The sequence below is a fragment of the Salmo trutta genome, unplaced genomic scaffold (genome assembly GCF_901001165.1).
Source record: "Salmo trutta unplaced genomic scaffold, fSalTru1.1, whole genome shotgun sequence".
NCBI lineage: Eukaryota > Metazoa > Chordata > Actinopteri > Salmoniformes > Salmonidae > Salmo > Salmo trutta.
The window spans coordinates 92,924-112,500 of NW_021822675.1; the positions used below are offsets into that span (position 1 = coordinate 92,924).

The 19,577-nt window shown below is 49.1% G+C and overlaps 1 protein-coding gene across 1 annotated transcript in view; it reads left to right on the plus strand.

Moving 5' to 3' along the window:
• The window catches only part of dlec1 (DLEC1 cilia and flagella associated protein), a gene marked incomplete at its 5' end in the record, with an annotated part of 148,357 nt that overhangs the window by 75,627 nt on the left and 53,153 nt on the right, over positions 1–19,577 (plus strand). Inside the window, 5 exons of the mRNA XM_029744506.1 lie at positions 11,437–11,547; positions 11,868–11,986; positions 18,437–18,628; positions 18,901–18,968; positions 19,078–19,229. Of these exons, the coding sequence (XP_029600366.1) occupies positions 11,437–11,547; positions 11,868–11,986; positions 18,437–18,628; positions 18,901–18,968; positions 19,078–19,229 (642 nt within the window). The remainder of the gene's footprint in view (positions 1–11,436; positions 11,548–11,867; positions 11,987–18,436; positions 18,629–18,900; positions 18,969–19,077; positions 19,230–19,577) is intronic.

The following is a 19,577-nucleotide window of genomic DNA, read 5'->3' on the forward strand; positions in this document are numbered from 1 at the left end:
CCTGAACCATGGTGGGTCATCTACCTGTTCACTACACCTGAACCATGGTGGGTAATCTACCTGTTCACTACACCTGAACCATGGTGGGTCATCTACCTGTTCACTACACCTGAACCATGGTGGGTCATCTACCTGTTCACTATACCTGAACCATGGTGGGTCATCTACCTGTTCACTACACCTGAACCATAGTGGGTCATCTACCTGTTCACTATACCTGAACCATGGTGGGTCATCTACCTGTTCACTACACCTGAACCATGGTGGGTCATCTACCTGTTCACTATACCTGAACCATGGTGGTGATCTACCTGTTCACTACACCTGAACCATGGTGGGTCATCTACCTGTTCACTACACCTGAACCATGGTGGGTCATCTACCTGTTCACTACACCTGGACCATGGTGGGTCATCTACCTGTTCACTACACCTGAACCATGGTGGGTCATCTACCTGTTCACTACACCTGAACCATGGTGGGTCATCGACCTGTTCACTACACCTGAACCATGGTGGGTCATCTACCTGTTCACTACACCTGAACCATGGTGGGTCATCTACCTGTTCACCACACCTGAACCATGGTGGGTCATCTACCTGTTCACTACACCTGAACCATGGTGGGTCATCTACCTGTTCACTACACCTGGACCATGGTGGGTCATCTACCTGTTCACTACACCTGAATCATGGTGGGTCATCTACCTGTTCACTACACCTGAACCATGGTGGGTCATCTACCTGTTCACTACACCTGGACCATGGTGGGTCATCTACCTGTTCACTACACCTGAACCATGGTGGGTCATCTACCTGTTCACTACACCTTATCCATGGTGGGTCATCTACCTGTTCACTACACCTGAACCATGGTGGGTAATCTACCTGTTCACTACACCTGGACCATGGTGGGTCATCTACCTGTTCACTACACCTGAACCATGGTGGGTAATCTACCATCTACCTGTTCACTACACCTGGACCATGGTGGGTCATCTACCTGTTCACTACACCTGAACCATGGTGGATCATCTACCTGTTCACTACACCTGAACCATGGTGGGTCATCTACCATCTACCTGTTCACTACACCTGAACCATGGTGGGTCATCTACCTGTTCACTACACCTGGACCATAGTGGGTCATCTACCTGTTCACTATACCTGAACCATGGTGGGTCATCTACCTGTTCACTACACCTGAACCATGGTGGGTCATCTACCTGTTCACTATACCTGAACCATGGTGGGTCATCTACCTGTTCACTACACCTGAACCATGGTGGGTAATCTACCTGTTCACTACACCTGAACCATGGTGGGTCATCTACCTGTTCACTACACCTGGACCATGGTGGGTCATCTACCTGTTCACTACACCTGAACCATGGTGGGTCATCTACCTGTTCACTACACCTGAACCATGGTGGGTCATCTACCTGTTCACTACACCTGAACCATGGTGGGTCATCTACCTGTTCACCACACCTGAACCATGGTGGGTCATCTACCTGTTCACTACACCTGAACCATGGTGGGTCATCTACCTGTTCACTACACCTGGACCATGGTGGGTCATCTACCTGTTCACTACACCTGAATCATGGTGGGTCATCTACCTGTTCACTACACCTGAACCATGGTGGGTAATCTACCTGTTCACTACACCTGGACCATGGTGGGTCATCTACCTGTTCACTACACCTGAACCATGGTGGGTAATCTACCATCTACCTGTTCACTACACCTAGACCATGGTGGGTCATCTACCTGTTCACTACACCTGAACCATGGTGGATCATCTACCTGTTCACTACACCTGAACCATGGTGGGTCATCTACCATCTACCTGTTCACTACACCTGAACCATGGTGGGTCATCTACCATCTACCTGTTCACTACACCTGGACCATGGTGGGTCATCTACCTTTTCACTACACCTGAACCATGGTGAGTCATCTACCTGTTCACGATACCTGAACCATGGTGGGTCATCTACCTGTTCACTACACCTGAACCATGGTGGGTCATCTACCTGTTCACTACACCTGAACCATGGTGAGTCATCTACCTGTTCACTACACCTGAACCATGGTGGGTCATCTACCTGTTCACTACACCTCGACCATGGTGGGTCATCTACCTGTTCACTACACCTGAACCATGGTGGGTCATCTACCTGTTCACTACACCTGGACCATGGTTGGTCATCTACCTGTTCACTATACCTGAACCATGGTGGGTCATCTACCTGTTCACTATAGCTGAACCATGGTGGGTCATCTACCTGTTCACTACACCTGAACCATGGTGGGTCATCTACCTGTTCACTACACCTGAACCATGGTGGGTCATCTACCTGTTCACTACACCTGAACCATGGTGGGTCATCTACCTGTTCACTATACCTGATCCATGGTGGGTCATCTACCTGTTCACTACACCTGAACCATGGTGGGTCATCTACCTGTTCACTACACCTGAACCATGGTGGGTAATCTACCTGTTCACTACACCTGATCCATGGTGGGTCATCTACCTGTTCACTACACCTGAACCATGGTGGGTCATCTACCTGTTCACTATACCTGAACCATGGTGGGTCATCTACCTGTTCACTACACCTGGACCATAGTGGGTCATCTACCTGTTCACTATACCTGAACCATGGTGGGTCATCTACCTGTTCACTACACCTGAACCATGGTGGGTCATCTACCTGTTCACTATACCTGAACCATGGTGGGTCATCTACCTGTTCACTACACCTGAACCATGGTGGGTCATCTACCTGTTCACTACACCTGAACCATGGTGGGTCATCTACCTGTTCACTACACCTGGACCATGGTGGGTCATCTACCTGTTCACTACACCTGAACCATGGTGGGTCATCTACCTGTTCACTACACCTGAACCATGGTGGGTCATCGACCTGTTCACTACACCTGAACCATGGTGGGTCATCTACCTGTTCACTACACCTGAACCATGGTGGGTCATCTACCTGTTCACTACACCTGAACCATGGTGGGTCATCTACCTGTTCACTACACCTGAACCATGGTGGGTCATCTACCTGTTCACTACACCTGGACCATGGTGGGTCATCTACCTGTTCACTACACCTGAATCATGGTGGGTCATCTACCTGTTCACTACACCTGAACCATGGTGGGTCATCTACCTGTTCACTACACCTGGACCATGGTGGGTCATCTACCTGTTCACTACACCTGAACCATGGTGGGTCATCTACCTGTTCACTACACCTTATCCATGGTGGGTCATCTACCTGTTCACTACACCTGAACCATGGTGGGTAATCTACCTGTTCACTACACCTGGACCATGGTGGGTCATCTACCTGTTCACTACACCTGAACCATGGTGGGTAATCTACCATCTACCTGTTCACTACACCTGGACCATGGTGGGTCATCTACCTGTTCACTACACCTGAACCATGGTGGATCATCTACCTGTTCACTACACCTGAACCATGGTGGGTCATCTACCTGTTCACTACACCTGAACCATGGTGGGTAATCTACCTGTTCACTACACCTGGACCATGGTGGGTCATCTACCTGTTCACTACACCTGAACCATGGTGGGTAATCTACCATCTACCTGTTCACTACACCTGGACCATGGTGGGTCATCTACCTGTTCACTACACCTGAACCATGGTGGATCATCTACCTGTTCACTACACCTGAACCATGGTGGGTCATCTACCATCTACCTGTTCACTACACCTGAACCATGGTGGGTCATCTACCATCTACCTGTTCACTACACCTGGACCATGGTGGGTCATCTACCTGTTCACTACACCTGAACCATGGTGAGTCATCTACCTGTTCACGATACCTGAACCATGGTGGGTCATCTACCATCTACCTGTTCACTACACCTGAACCATGGTGGGTCATCTACCATCTACCTGTTCACTACACCTGGACCATGGTGGGTCATCTACCTGTTCACTACACCTGAACCATGGTGAGTCATCTACCTGTTCACGATACCTGAACCATGGTGGGTCATCTACCTGTTCACTACACCTGAACCATGGTGGGTCATCTACCTGTTCACTACACCTGAACCATGGTGAGTCATCTACCTGTTCACTACACCTGAACCATGGTGGGTCATCTACCTGTTCACTACACCTCGACCATGGTGGGTCATCTACCTGTTCACTACACCTGAACCATGGTGGGTCATCTACCTGTTCACTACACCTGGACCATGGTTGGTCATCTACCTGTTCACTATACCTGAACCATGGTGGGTCATCTACCTGTTCACTATAGCTGAACCATGGTGGGTCATCTACCTGTTCACCACATCTGAACCATGGTGGGTCATCTACCTGTTCACTACACCTGAACCATGGTGGGTCATCTACCTGTTCACTACACCTGAACCATGGTGGGTCATCTACCTGTTCACTATACCTGATCCATGGTGGGTCATCTACCTGTTCACTACACCTGAACCATGGTGGGTCATCTACCTGTTCACTACACCTGAACCATGGTGGGTAATCTACCTGTTCACTACACCTGATCCATGGTGGGTCATCTACCTGTTCACTACACCTGGACCATGGTGGGTCATCTACCTGTTCACTATACCTGAACCATGGTGGGTCATCTACCTGTTCACTACACCTGGACCATAGTGGGTCATCTACCTGTTCACTATACCTGAACCATGGTGGGTCATCTACCTGTTCACTACACCTGAACCATGGTGGGTCATCTACCTGTTCACTATACCTGAACCATGGTGGGTCATCTACCTGTTCACTACACCTGAACCATGGTGGGTCATCTACCTGTTCACTACACCTGAACCATGGTGGGTCATCTACCTGTTCACTACACCTGGACCATGGTGGGTCATCTACCTGTTCACTACACCTGAACCATGGTGGGTCATCTACCTGTTCACTACACCTGAACCATGGTGGGTCATCGACCTGTTCACTACACCTGAACCATGGTGGGTCATCTACCTGTTCACTACACCTGAACCATGGTGGGTCATCTACCTGTTCACCACACCTGAACCATGGTGGGTCATCTACCTGTTCACTACACCTGAACCATGGTGGGTCATCTACCTGTTCACTACACCTGGACCATGGTGGGTCATCTACCTGTTCACTACACCTGAATCATGGTGGGTCATCTACCTGTTCACTACACCTGAACCATGGTGGGTCATCTACCTGTTCACTACACCTGGACCATGGTGGGTCATCTACCTGTTCACTACACCTGAACCATGGTGGGTCATCTACCTGTTCACTACACCTTATCCATGGTGGGTCATCTACCTGTTCACTACACCTGAACCATGGTGGGTAATCTACCTGTTCACTACACCTGGACCATGGTGGGTCATCTACCTGTTCACTACACCTGAACCATGGTGGGTAATCTACCATCTACCTGTTCACTACACCTGAACCATGGTGGGTCATCTACCTGTTCACTACACCTGAACCATGGTGGATCATCTACCTGTTCACTACACCTGAACCATGGTGGGTCATCTACCATCTACCTGTTCACTACACCTGAACCATGGTGGGTCATCTACCATCTACCTGTTCACTACACCTGGACCATGGTGGGTCATCTACCTGTTCACTACACCTGAACCATGGTGAGTCATCTACCTGTTCACGATACCTGAACCATGGTGGGTCATCTACCTGTTCACTACACCTGAACCATGGTGGGTCATCTACCTGTTCACTACACCTGAACCATGGTGAGTCATCTACCTGTTCACTACACCTGAACCATGGTGGGTCATCTACCTGTTCACTACACCTCGACCATGGTGGGTCATCTACCTGTTCACTACACCTGAACCATGGTGGGTCATCTACCTGTTCACTACACCTGGACCATGGTTGGTCATCTACCTGTTCACTATACCTGAACCATGGTGGGTCATCTACCTGTTCACTATAGCTGAACCATGGTGGGTCATCTACCTGTTCACCACATCTGAACCATGGTGGGTCATCTACCTGTTCACTACACCTGAACCATGGTGGGTCATCTACCTGTTCACTACACCTGAACCATGGTGGGTCATCTACCTGTTCACTATACCTGATCCATGGTGGGTCATCTACCTGTTCACTACACCTGAACCATGGTGGGTCATCTACCTGTTCACTACACCTGAACCATGGTGGGTAATCTACCTGTTCACTACACCTGATCCATGGTGGGTCATCTACCTGTTCACTACACCTGGACCATGGTGGGTCATCTACCTGTTCACTATACCTGAACCATGGTGGGTCATCTACCTGTTCACTACACCTGGACCATAGTGGGTCATCTACCTGTTCACTATACCTGAACCATGGTGGGTCATCTACCTGTTCACTACACCTGAACCATGGTGGGTCATCTACCTGTTCACTATACCTGAACCATGGTGGGTCATCTACCTGTTCACTACACCTGAACCATGGTGGGTCATCTACCTGTTCACTACACCTGAACCATGGTGGGTCATCTACCTGTTCACTACACCTGGACCATGGTGGGTCATCTACCTGTTCACTACACCTGAACCATGGTGGGTCATCTACCTGTTCACTACACCTGAACCATGGTGGGTCATCTACCTGTTCACTACACCTGAACCATGGTGGGTCATCTACCTGTTCACTACACCTGAACCATGGTGGGTCATCTACCTGTTCACCACACCTGAACCATGGTGGGTCATCTACCTGTTCACTACACCTGAACCATGGTGGGTCATCTACCTGTTCACTACACCTGGACCATGGTGGGTCATCCAGCTGTTCACTACACCTGAATCATGGTGGGTCATCTACCTGTTCACTACACCTGAACCATGGTGGGTCATCTACCTGTTCACTACACCTGGACCATGGTGGGTCATCTACCTGTTCACTACACCTGAACCATGGTGGGTCATCTACCTGTTCACTACACCTTATCCATGGTGGGTCATCTACCTGTTCACTACACCTTGACCATGGTGGGTCATCTACCTGTTCACTACACCTGAACCATTGTGGGTCATCTACCATCTACCTGTTCACTACACCTGGACCATGGTGGGTCATCTACCTGTTCACTACACCTGAACCATGGTGGATCATCTACCTGTTCACTACACCTGAACCATGGTGGGTCATCTACCATCTACCTGTTCACTACACCTGGACCATGGTGGGTCATCTACCTGTTCACTACACCTGAACCATGGTGGGTCATCTACCATCTACCTGTTCACTACACCTGGACCATGGTGGGTCATCTACCTGTTCACTACACCTGAACCATGGTGAGTCATCTACCTGTTCACGATACCTGAACCATGGTGGGTCATCTACCTGTTCACTACACCTGAACCATGGTGGGTCATCTACCTGTTCACTACACCTGAACCATGGTGGGTCATCTACCTGTTCACTACACCTGAACCATGGTGGGTCATCTACCTGTTCACTACACCTCGACCATGGTGGGTCATCTACCTGTTCACTACACCTGAACCATGGTGGGTCATCTACCTGTTCACTACACCTGGACCATGGTGGGTCATCTACCTGTTCACTACACCTGAACCATGGTGGGTCATCTACCTGTTCACTATACCTGAACCATGGTGGGTCATCTACCTGTTCGCTACACCTGAACCATGGTGGGTCATCTACCTGTTCGCTACACCTGGACCATGGTGGGTCATCTACCTGTTCACTATACCTGAACCATGGTGGGTCATCTACCTGTTCACTATAGCTGAACCATGGTGGGTCATCTACCTGTTCACCACATCTGAACCATGGTGGGTCATCTACCTGTTCACTACACCTGAACCATGGTGGGTCATGTACCTGTTCACTACACCTGGACCATGGTGGGTCATCTACCTGTTCACTACACCTGAACCATGGTGGGTCATCTACCTGTTCACTACACCTGGACCATGGTGGGTCATCTACCTGTTCACTACACCTGAACCATGGTGGGTCATCTACCTGTTCACTACACCTGGACCATGATGGGTCATCTACCTGTTCACTACACCTGAACCATGGTGGGTCATCTACCTGTTCACTACACCTTATCCATGGTGGGTCATCTACCTGTTCACTACACCTGAACCATGGTGGGTCATCTACCTGTTCACTACACCTGAACCATGGTGGGTCATCTACCATCTACCTGTTCACTACACCTGGACCATGGTGGGTCATCTACCTGTTCACTACACCTGAACCATGGTGAGTCATCTACCTGTTCACTATACCTGAACCAATATTGGGTCATCTACCTGTTCACTACACCTGGACCAAGGTTGGGTCATCTACCATCTACCTGTTCACTACACCTGGACCATGGTGGGTCATCTACCATCTACCTGTTCACTACACCTGGACCATGGTGGGTCATCTACCTGTTTACTACACCTGAACCATGGTGGGTCACCTACCTGTTCACTACACCTGGACCATGGTGGGTCATCTACCTGTTCACTACACCTTAACCATGGTGGGTCATCTACCTGTTCACTACACCTTAACCATGGTTGGTCACCTACCTGTTCACTACACCTGGACCATGGTGAGTCATCTACCTGTTCACTACACCTGAACCATTGTGGGTCATCTACCTGTTCACTATAACTGAACCATGGTGGGTCATCTACCTGTTCACTACACCTTAACCATGGTGGGTCATCTACCTGTTCACTACACCTGAACCATGGTGGGTCATCTACCTGTTCACTACACCTGAACCATGGTGGGTCATCTACCTGTTCACTACACCTGGACCATGGTGGGTCATCTACCTGTTCACTACACCTGGACCATGGTGGGTCATCTACCTGTTCACTATACCTGGACCATGGTAGGTCATCTACCTTTTCACTACACCTGGACCATGGTGGGTCATCTACCTGTTCACTACACCTGAACCATGGTGGGTCATCTACCTGTTCACTACACCTGAACCATGGTGGGTCATCTACCTGTTCACTACACCTGAACCATGGTGGGTCATCTACCTGTTCACTACACCTGGACCATGGTGGGTCATCTACCTGTTCACTACACCTGAACCATGGTGGGTCATCTACCTGTTCACTACACCTGGACCATGGTGGGTCATCTACCTGTTCACTACACCTGGACCATGGTGGGTCATCTACCTGTTCACTACACCTGATCCATGGTGGGTCATCTACCTGTTCACTACACCTGGACCATGGTGGGTCATCTACCTGTTCACTACACCTGATCCATGGTGGGTCATCTACCTGTTCACTACACCTGAACCATGGTGGGTCATCTACCATCTACCTGTTCACTACACGTGAACCATGGTGGGTCATCTACCTGTTCACTACACCTGAACCATGGTGGGTCATCTACCTGTTCACTACACCTGGACCATGGTGGGTCATCTACCTGTTCACTACACCTGAACCATGGTGGGTCATCTACCTGTTCACTATACCTGAACCATGGTGGGTCACCTACCTGTTCACTACACCTGGACCATGGTGGGTCATCTACCTGTTCACTACACCTGGACCATGGTGGGTCATCTACCATCTACCTGTTCACTACACCTGGACCATGGTGGGTCATCTACCATCTACCTGTTCACTACACCTGGACCATGGTGGGTCATCTACCTGTTTACTACACCTGGACCATGGTGGGTCATCTACCTGTTCACTATACCTGAACCATGGTGGGTCATCTACCTGTTCACTACACCTGAACCATGGTGGGTCATCTACCTGTTCACTACACCTGGACCATGGTGGGTCATCTACCTGTTCACTACACCTGAACCATGGTGTGTCATCTACCTGTTCACTACACCTGGACCATGGTGGGTCATCTACCTGTTCACTACACCTGAACCATGGTGGGTCATCTACCTGTTCACTACACCTGATCCATGGTGGGTCATCTACCTGTTCACTATACCTGAACCATGGTGGGTCATCTACCTGTTCACTACACCTGAACCATGATGGGTCATCTACCTGTTCACTACACCTGAACCATGGTGGGTCATCTACCTGTTCACTACACCTGAACCATGGTGGGTCATCTACCTGTTCACTACACCTGATCCATGGTGGGTCATCTACCTGTTCACTACACCTGAACCATGGTGGGTCATCTACCTGTTCACTACACCTGAACCATGGTGGGTCATCTACCTGTTCACTACACCTGAACCATGGTGGGTCATCTACCTGTTCACTACACCTGATCCATGGTGGGTCATCTACCTGTTCACTACACCTGGACCATGGTGGGTCATCTACCTGTTCACTACACCTGAACCATGGTGGGTCATCTACCTGTTCACTACACCTGAACCATGGTGGGTCATCTACCATCTACCTGTTCACTACACCTAATCCATGGTGGGTCATCTACCTGTTCACTATACCTGAACCATGGTGGGTCATCTACCTCTTCACTACACCTTAACCATGGTGGGTCACCTACCTGTTCACTACACCTGGACCATTGTGGGTCATCTACCTGTTCACTACACCTGAACCATGGTGGGTCATCTACCTGTTCACTATAACTGAACCATGGTGGGTCATCTACCTGTTCACTACACCTGAACCATGGTGGGTCATCTACCTGTTCACTACACCTGAACCATGGTGGGTCATCTACCTGTTCACTACACCTGGACCATGGTGGGTCATCTACCTGTTCACTACACCTGAACCATGGTGGGTCATCTACCTGTTCACTACACCTGATCCATGGTGGGTCATCTACCTGTTCACTATACCTGAACCATGGTGGGTCATCTACCTGTTCACTACACCTGAACCATGGTGGGTCATCTACCTGTTCACTACACCTGAACCATGGTGGGTCATCTACCAGTTCACTACACCTGAACCATGGTGGGTCATCTACCTGTTCACTACACCTGATCCATGGTGGGTAATCTACCTGTTCACTACACCTGAACCATGGTGGGTCATCTACCTGTTCACTACACCTGAACCATGGTGGGTCATCTACCTGTTCACTACACCTGAACCATGGTGGGTCATCTACCTGTTCACTACACCTGATCCATGGTGGGTCATCTACCTGTTCACTACACCTGGACCATGGTGGGTCATCTACCTGTTCACTACACCTGAACCATGGTGGGTCATCTACCTGTTCACTACACCTGAACCATGGTGGGTCATCTACCATCTACCTGTTCACTACACCTGATCCATGGTGGGTCATCTACCTGTTCTCTCTACAGTTCTATAGAGAGACTTCTTCTCACTCATTAGTTTTGCTGCCACAGTATCTAATCTATTCCATCTGTGATCCTCTCCTCTCCTTCCTCCCTCCATTAGCTCCAGGGCCAGCAGGCGTCTCTGTGCTCGGCTAGTTTCACTCCCTCCTTTGGAACTCTGGAACCCAACGCCAAGATGGACGTCACCGTGACCTTCACAGCTTACACTGATGTCAGTATCCTACATTAAACACAGTTCAGACTGATGTCAGTATCCTACATTAAACACAGCTCACACTGATGTCAGTATCCTACATTAAACACAGTTCAGACTGATGTCAGTATCCTACATATGTTAGTATCCTACATTAAACACAGTTCAGACTGATGTTAGGATCCTACATTAAACACAGTTCAGACTGATTATATTATAAGTACCTATCCATCCACTCGACACTAAACACAGCTCTCTACAGCAACTACAACTATTTGCAACACACCTCTTAGTGAGTGATGTCGGTCTCATCTCTCCGTCCCTGTCTTTCCCTGTAGATGGAGTTGAGTGCAGTAGCAGCGTTGTGTGAGGTGACCGGGATGAAAGATCCTCTGGTTTTGCGATTCTTCTCTAAAGCCCAGAGACTCAACGTCTCCTACTCTCTACCCAGAGACTGGTACGTGTCCTACTGTCCACCTAGAGACTGGTACGTGTCCTACTGTCCACCTAGAGACTGGTACGTGTCCTACTGTCCACCTAGAGACTGGTACGTGTCCTACTGTCCACCTAGAGACTGGTACGTGTCCTACTGTCCTACTGTCTACCCAGAGACTGGTACGTGTCCTACTGTCCACCTAGAGACTGGTACGTGTCCTACTGTCCTACTGTCCACCTAGAGACTGGTACGTGTCCTACTGTCCACCTAGAGACTGGTACGTGTCCTACTGTCCACCTAGAGACTGGTACGTGTCCTACTGTCCTACTCTCTACCTAGAGACTGGTACGTGTCCTACTGTCCTACTGTCTACCCAGAGACTGGTACGTGTCCTACTGTCCACCTAGAGACTGGTACGTGTCCTACTGTCCACCTAGAGACTGGTACGTGTCCTACTGTCCACCTAGAGACTGGTACGTGTCCTACTGTCCTACTGTCTACCTAGAGACTGGTACGTGTCCTACTGTCCACCTAGAGACTGGTACGTGTCCTACTGTCCACCCAGAGACTGGTACGTGTCCTACTGTCCACCTAGAGACTGGTACGTGTCCTACTGTCCTACTGTCCACCTAGAGACTGGTACGTGTCCTACTGTCCACCTAGAGACTGGTACGTGTCCTACTGTCTACCTAGAGACTGGTACGTGTCCTACTCTCCTACTGTCTACCTAGAGACTGGTACGTGTCCTACTGTCCACCTAGAGACTGGTACGTGTCCTACTGTCCACCTAGAGACTGGTACGTGTCCTACTGTCCACCCAGAGACTGGTACGTGTCCTACTGTCCACCTAGAGACTGGTACGTGTCCTACTGTCCTACTGTCCACCTAGAGACTGGTACGTGTCCTACTGTCCACCTAGAGACTGGTACGTGTCCTACTGTCCACCTAGAGACTGGTACGTGTCCTACTGTCCTACTGTCTACCCAGAGACTGGTACGTGTCCTACTGTCCACCTAGAGACTGGTACGTGTCCTACTGTCCTACTGTCTACCCAGAGACTGGTACGTGTCCTACTGTCCTACTGTCCACCTAGAGACTGGTACGTGTCCTACTGTCCACCTAGAGACTGGTACGTGTCCTACTGTCCTACTGTCTACCTAGAGACTGGTACGTGTCCTACTGTCCACCTAGAGACTGGTACGTGTCCTACTGTCCTACTGTCTACCTAGAGACTGGTACGTGTCCTACTGTCCACCTAGAGACTGGTACGTGTCCTACTGTCCACCTAGAGACTGGTACGTGTCCTAATGTCCACCTAGAGACTGGTACGTGTCCTACTGTCCTACTGTCTACCCAGAGACTGGTACGTGTCCTACTGTCCTACTGTCCACCTAGAGACTGGTACGTGTCCTACTGTCCACCTAGAGACTGGTACGTGTCCTACTGTCCACCTAGAGACTGGTACGTGTCCTACTGTCCACCTAGAGACTGGTACGTGTCCTACTGTCCACCTAGAGACTGGTACGTGTCCTACTGTCCACCTAGAGACTGGTACGTGTCCTACTGTCCTACTGTCTACCCAGAGACTGGTACGTGTCCTACTGTCCTACTGTCTACCCAGAGACTGGTACGTGTCCTACTGTCCTACTGTCTACCCAGAGACTGGTACGTGTCCTACTGTCCACCTAGAGACTGGTACGTGTCCTACTATCCACCTAGAGACTGGTATGTGTCCTACTGTCTACCTAGAGACTGGTACGTGTCCTACTGTCCTACTGTCTACCCAGAGACTGGTACATGTCCTACTGTCCCCCTAGAGACTGGTACGTGTCCTACTGTCCACCTAGAGACTGGTACGTGTCCTACTGTCCACCTAGAGACTGGTACGTGTCCTACTGTCCTACTGTCTACCTAGAGACTGGTACGTGTCCTACTGTCCACCTAGAGACTGGTACGTGTCCTACTGTCCACCCAGAGACTGGTACGTGTCCTACTGTCCTACTGTCCACCTAGAGACTGGTACGTGTCCTACTGTCCTACTGTCCACCTAGAGACTGGTACGTGTCCTACTGTCCACCTAGAGACTGGTACGTGTCCTACTGTCCACCTAGAGACTGGTACGTGCCCTACTGTCTAACTAGAGACTGGTACGTGTCCTACTGTCTACCTAGAGACTGGTACGTGTCCTACTGTCTACCTAGAGACTGGTACGTGTCCTACTGTCCTACTGTCTACCTAGAGACTGGTACGTGTCCTACTGTCCACCTAGAGACTGGTACGTGTCCTACTGTCCACCTAGAGACTGGTACGTGTTCTACTGTCCACCTAGAGACTGGTACGTGCCCTACTGTCTACCTAGAGACTGGTACGTGTCCTACTGTCCACCTAGAGACTGGTACGTGTCCTACTGTCCACCTAGAGACTGGTACGTGTCCTACTGTCCTACTGTCTACCTAGAGACTGGTACGTATCCTACTGTCCACCTAGACTGTTACGTGTCCTACTGTCCTACTGTCTACCTAGAGACTGGTACTTGTCCTACTGTCCACCTAGAGACTGGTACGTGTCCTACTGTCCTGTCCACCTAGAGACTGGTACGTGTCCTACTGTCCTACTGTCCACCTAGAGACTGGTACGTGTCCTACTTTCCACCTAGAGACTGGTACGTGTCCTACTGTCCTACTGTCCACCTAGAGACTGGTACGTGTCCTACTCTCAACCTAGAGACTGGTACGTGTCCTACTGTCCTACTGTCCACCTAGAGACTGGTAAGTGTCCTACTGTCCACCTAGAGACTGGTACGTGTCCTACTGTCCACCTAGAGACTGGTACGTGTCCTACTGTCCACCTAGAGACTGGTACGTGTCCTACTGTCCACCTAGAGACTGGTACGTGTTACTCTCTACCTAGAGACTGGTACGTGTCCTACTGTCTACCTAGAGACTGTTACGTGTCCTACTGTCCACCTAGAGACTGGTACGTGTCCTACTGTCCACCTAGAGACTGGTACGTGTCCTACTGTCCTACTGTCTACCCAGAGACTGGTACGTGTCCTACTGTCCTACTGTCTACCCAGAGACTGGTACGTGTCCTACTGTCCTACTGTCTACCCAGAGACTGGTACGTGTCCTACTGTCCACCTAGAGACTGGTACGTGTCCTACTGTCCACCTAGAGACTGGTATGTGTCCTACTGTCTACCTAGAGACTGGTACGTGTCCTACTGTCCTACTGTCTACCCAGAGACTGGTACGTGTCCTACTGTCCTACTGTCCACCTAGAGACTGGTACGTGTCCTACTGTCCACCTAGAGACTGGTACGTGTCCTACTGTCCACCTAGAGACTGGTACATGCCCTACTGTCTACCTAGAGACTGTTATGTGTCCTACTGTCTACCTAGAGACTGGTACGTGTCCTACTGTCCTACTGTCTACCTAGAGACTGGTACGTGTCCTACTGTCCACCTAGAGACTGGTACTGTCCTACTGTCCACCTAGAGACTGGTACGTGTTCTACTGTCCACCTAGAGACTGGTACGTGCCCTACTGTCTACCTAGAGACTGGTACGTGTCCTACTGTCCACCTAGAGACTGGTACGTGTCCTACTGTCCACCTAGAGACTGGTACGTGTCCTACTGTCCTACTGTCTACCTAGAGACTGGTACGTATCCTACTGTCCACCTAGACTGTTACGTGCCCTACTGTCCTACTGTCTACCTAGAGACTGGTATGTGTCCTACTGTCCACCTAGAGACTGGTACGTGTCCTACTGTCCTACTGTCCACCTAGAGACCGGTACGTGTCCTACTCTCTACCTAGAGACTGGTACGTGTCCTACTGTCTACCCAAAGGACTGGTACGTGTCCTACTGTCCTACTGTCCACCTAGAGACCGGTACGTGTCCTACTCTCTACCTAGAGACTGGTACGTGTCCTACTGTCTACCCAAAGGACTGGTACGTGTCCTACTGTCCTACTGTCCACCTAGAGACTGGTACGTGTCCTACTGTCCACCTAGAGACTGGTACGTGTCCTACTGTCTACCTAGAGACTGGTACATGTCCTACTGTCCTACTGTCCACCTAGAGACTGGTACGTGTCCTACTGTCCACCTAGAGACTGGTACGTGTCCTACTGTCCTGTCCACCTAGAGACTGGTACGTGTCCTACTGTCCTACTGTCCACCTAGAGACTGGTACGTGTCCTACTGTCCACCTAGAGACTGGTACGTGTCCTACTGTCCTACTGTCCACCTAGAGACTGGTACGTGTCCTACTCTCAACCTAGAGACTGGTACGTGTCCTACTGTCCTACTGTCCACCTAGAGACTGGTACGTGTCCTACTGTCCACCTAGAGACTGGTACGTGTCCTACTGTCTACCTAGAGACTGGTACGTGTCCTACTGTACTACTGTCCACCTAGAGACTGGTACGTGTCCTACTGTCCTACTGTCCACCTAGAGACTGGTACGTGTCCTACTGTCCACCTAGAGACTGGTACGTGTCCTACTGTCCACCTAGAGACTGGTACGTGTTACTCTCTACCTAGAGACTGGTACGTGTCCTACTGTCTACCTAGAGGCTGGTACGTGTCCTACTGTCTACCTAGAGACTGGTACGTGTCCTACTCTCTACCTAGAGACTAGTATTTTGTCCTACTGTCAAAAGAGTTCTTCCTGGAACCAAAAAGGATTCTCCCATGGGGAGAGCCGAAGAACCTTTTGGAACCCTTTTTTCTCTTAAGGAGCAAGGACATTGTTATTTTCAGAGGTAGACTGACTTTGGCAGCCAGGACATTGTTTTTTTCAGAGGTAGACTGGCTTTGGCAGCCAGGACATTGTTATTTTCAGAGGTAGACTGGCTTTGGCAGCAAGGACATTGTTATTTTCAGAGGTAGACTGGCTTTGGCAGCCAGGACATTGTTATTTTCAGAGGTAGACTGGCTTTGGCAGCCAGGACATTGTTATTTTCAGAGGTAGACTGGCTTTGGCAGCAAGGACATTGTTATTTTCAGAGGTAGACTGGCTTTGGCAGCCAGGACATTGTTATTTTCAGAGGTAGACTGGCTTTGGCAGCCAGGACATTGCTATTTTCAGCCAAAACAGACAAATGCATCTAAACGGGAATCGATTCTCAATTGCGGTAAGGTTCTAGAAACATAAATTATTCTGCTTTCATATCACATCAAAATAATTTCACAAACGCAAAATACACACTTACTGTACTGTTTTAACCGGTTTCATCACAGTTGCAGCCAACAGTATTTTTAGTGACAACATGTTTCTGGAGGCATTCTTCCAGTACACATAGGTGTTCAGAACATGCTAGGTAGCTAATTACCACAGGTGTTCAGAGCATGCTAGATAGCTAATTACCACAGGTGTTCAGAGCATGCTAGGTAGCTAATTACCACAGGTGTTCAGAGCATGCTAGGTAGCTAATTACCACAGGTGTTCAGAGCATGCTAGGTAGCTAATTACCACAGGTGTTCAGAGCATGCTAGGTAGCTATTTACCACAGGTGTTCAGAACATGCTAGGTAGCTAATTACCACAGGTGTTCAGAGCATGCTAGGTAGCTAATTACCACAGGTGTTCAGAGCATGCTAGGTAGCTAATTACCACAGGTGTTCAGAACATGCTAGGTAGCTATTTACCACAGGTGTTCAGAACATGCTAGGTAGATAATTACCACAGGTGTTCAGAGCATGCTAGATAGTTCATTACCACAGGTGTTCAGAGCATGCTAGATAGCTAATTACCACAGGTGTTCAGAGCATGCTACATAGCGAATTACCACAGGTGTTCAGAGCATGCTAGGTAGATAATTACCACAGGTGTTCAGAACATACTAGATAGCTAATTACCACAGGTGTTCAGAGCATGCTAGATAGCTAATTACCACAGGTGTTCAGAGCATGCTACATAGCGAATTACCACAGGTGTTCAGAGCATGCTAGGTAGATAATTACCACAGGTGTTCAGAACATACTAGATAGCTAATTACCACAGGTGTTCAGAGCATGCTAGATAGCTAATTACCACAGGTGTTCAGAGCATGCTACATAGCGAATTACCACAGGTGTTCAGAGCATGCTAGGTAGATAATTACCACAGGTGTTCAGAACATACTAGATAGCTAATTACCACAGGTGTTCAGAGCATGCTAGGTAGCTAATTACCACAGGTGTTCAGAGCATGCTAGATAGCTAATTACCACAGGTGTTCAGAGCATGCTAGATAGCTAATTACCACAGGTGTTCAGAGCATGCTAGGTAGATAATTACCACAGGTGTTCAAAGCATGCTAGGTAGCTAATTACCACAGGTGTTCAGCGCATGCTAGATAGCTAATTACCACAGGTGTTCAGAGCATGCTAGGTAGATAATTACCACAGGTGTTCAGAACATGCTAGATAGTTCATTACCACAGGTGTTCAGAGCATGCTAATTAGATGATGTGTCTTCTCTCCAGTCCTGGATTAGATGAAGAGGACCCTGCTGCATCGTTGGTTCTGGACTTTGGAGACAACGTCCTGTTGAAGCGACCAATCACCAAGCAGCTGGTTATAACCAATCACACAGCAATCCCTGCCCCCTTCACCCTGGAGGCGGAGTACTTCACTGGACACGCCCCCTCACCACCAGCCGGCCAATCGCAGCAGAGGTACAGTCTCTATTTTCTTAGTTTATGCGGGGTCGCCTGAAATCACTAACATCCGGGTTTCCAGGGATATAGTATCTTCAACATAGCTTCCATTACCCCTGAAAACCAGATATGGGAACTATTTTTACTCCTGCTACGTTAGGTTATTATTCTCTAAACCATCTGTTCATGTGTTTCATGCATTAGTGTTTTCCTTGAATTGTTTGCATTGAATAAATACTTTGTTCTCACCTCTGTTATGTTAATCTGTGCATTGACTGTTTGTGTTTCAGGGGCCTGCATGTAAGGAAGCCTTTACACTCTGTCCAAGCTAAGAAAGTAGAGGACAAGGCACAGGAAGGTACACAGTAGGATTAATTTACACAGAAATAATTTCATGTTTTATCCCCTGAATACAGTACATTTGACTGAACTGTGTTGTGACTGTGTGGTCCTGTATATACTGACAGGGTTTGTGAGTGGACTGTTGGCCCATGGGAAGGGCGCAGCGTTCTTCGTCCAGCCAGACTGTGGCATTCTGGGAGCGTTTGAGACTCAAACCATTGACATCACATCCTTCACCAACATGTGGGGGGAATACAGAGACCAGCTCATCTGTAAGGTACAACACTACTATTAACACCTAATACTAGCCCCTAACCCCTAATACTAACCCCTAACACCTAATACTAGCCCCTAACCCCTAATACTAACCCCTAACCCCTAATACTAGCCCCTAACCCCTAATACTAACCCCTAATTCTAACCCCTAATACTAGCCCCTAACCCCTAATACTAACCCCTAATACTAACCGCTAATACTAGCCCCTAACCCCTAATACTAACCCCTAATACTAGATCCTAACCCCTAATACTAACCCCTAATACTAGATCCTAACCCCTAATACTAACCCCTAATACTAACCCCTAATACTAACCCCTAATACTAGCCCTTAACCCCTAATACTAA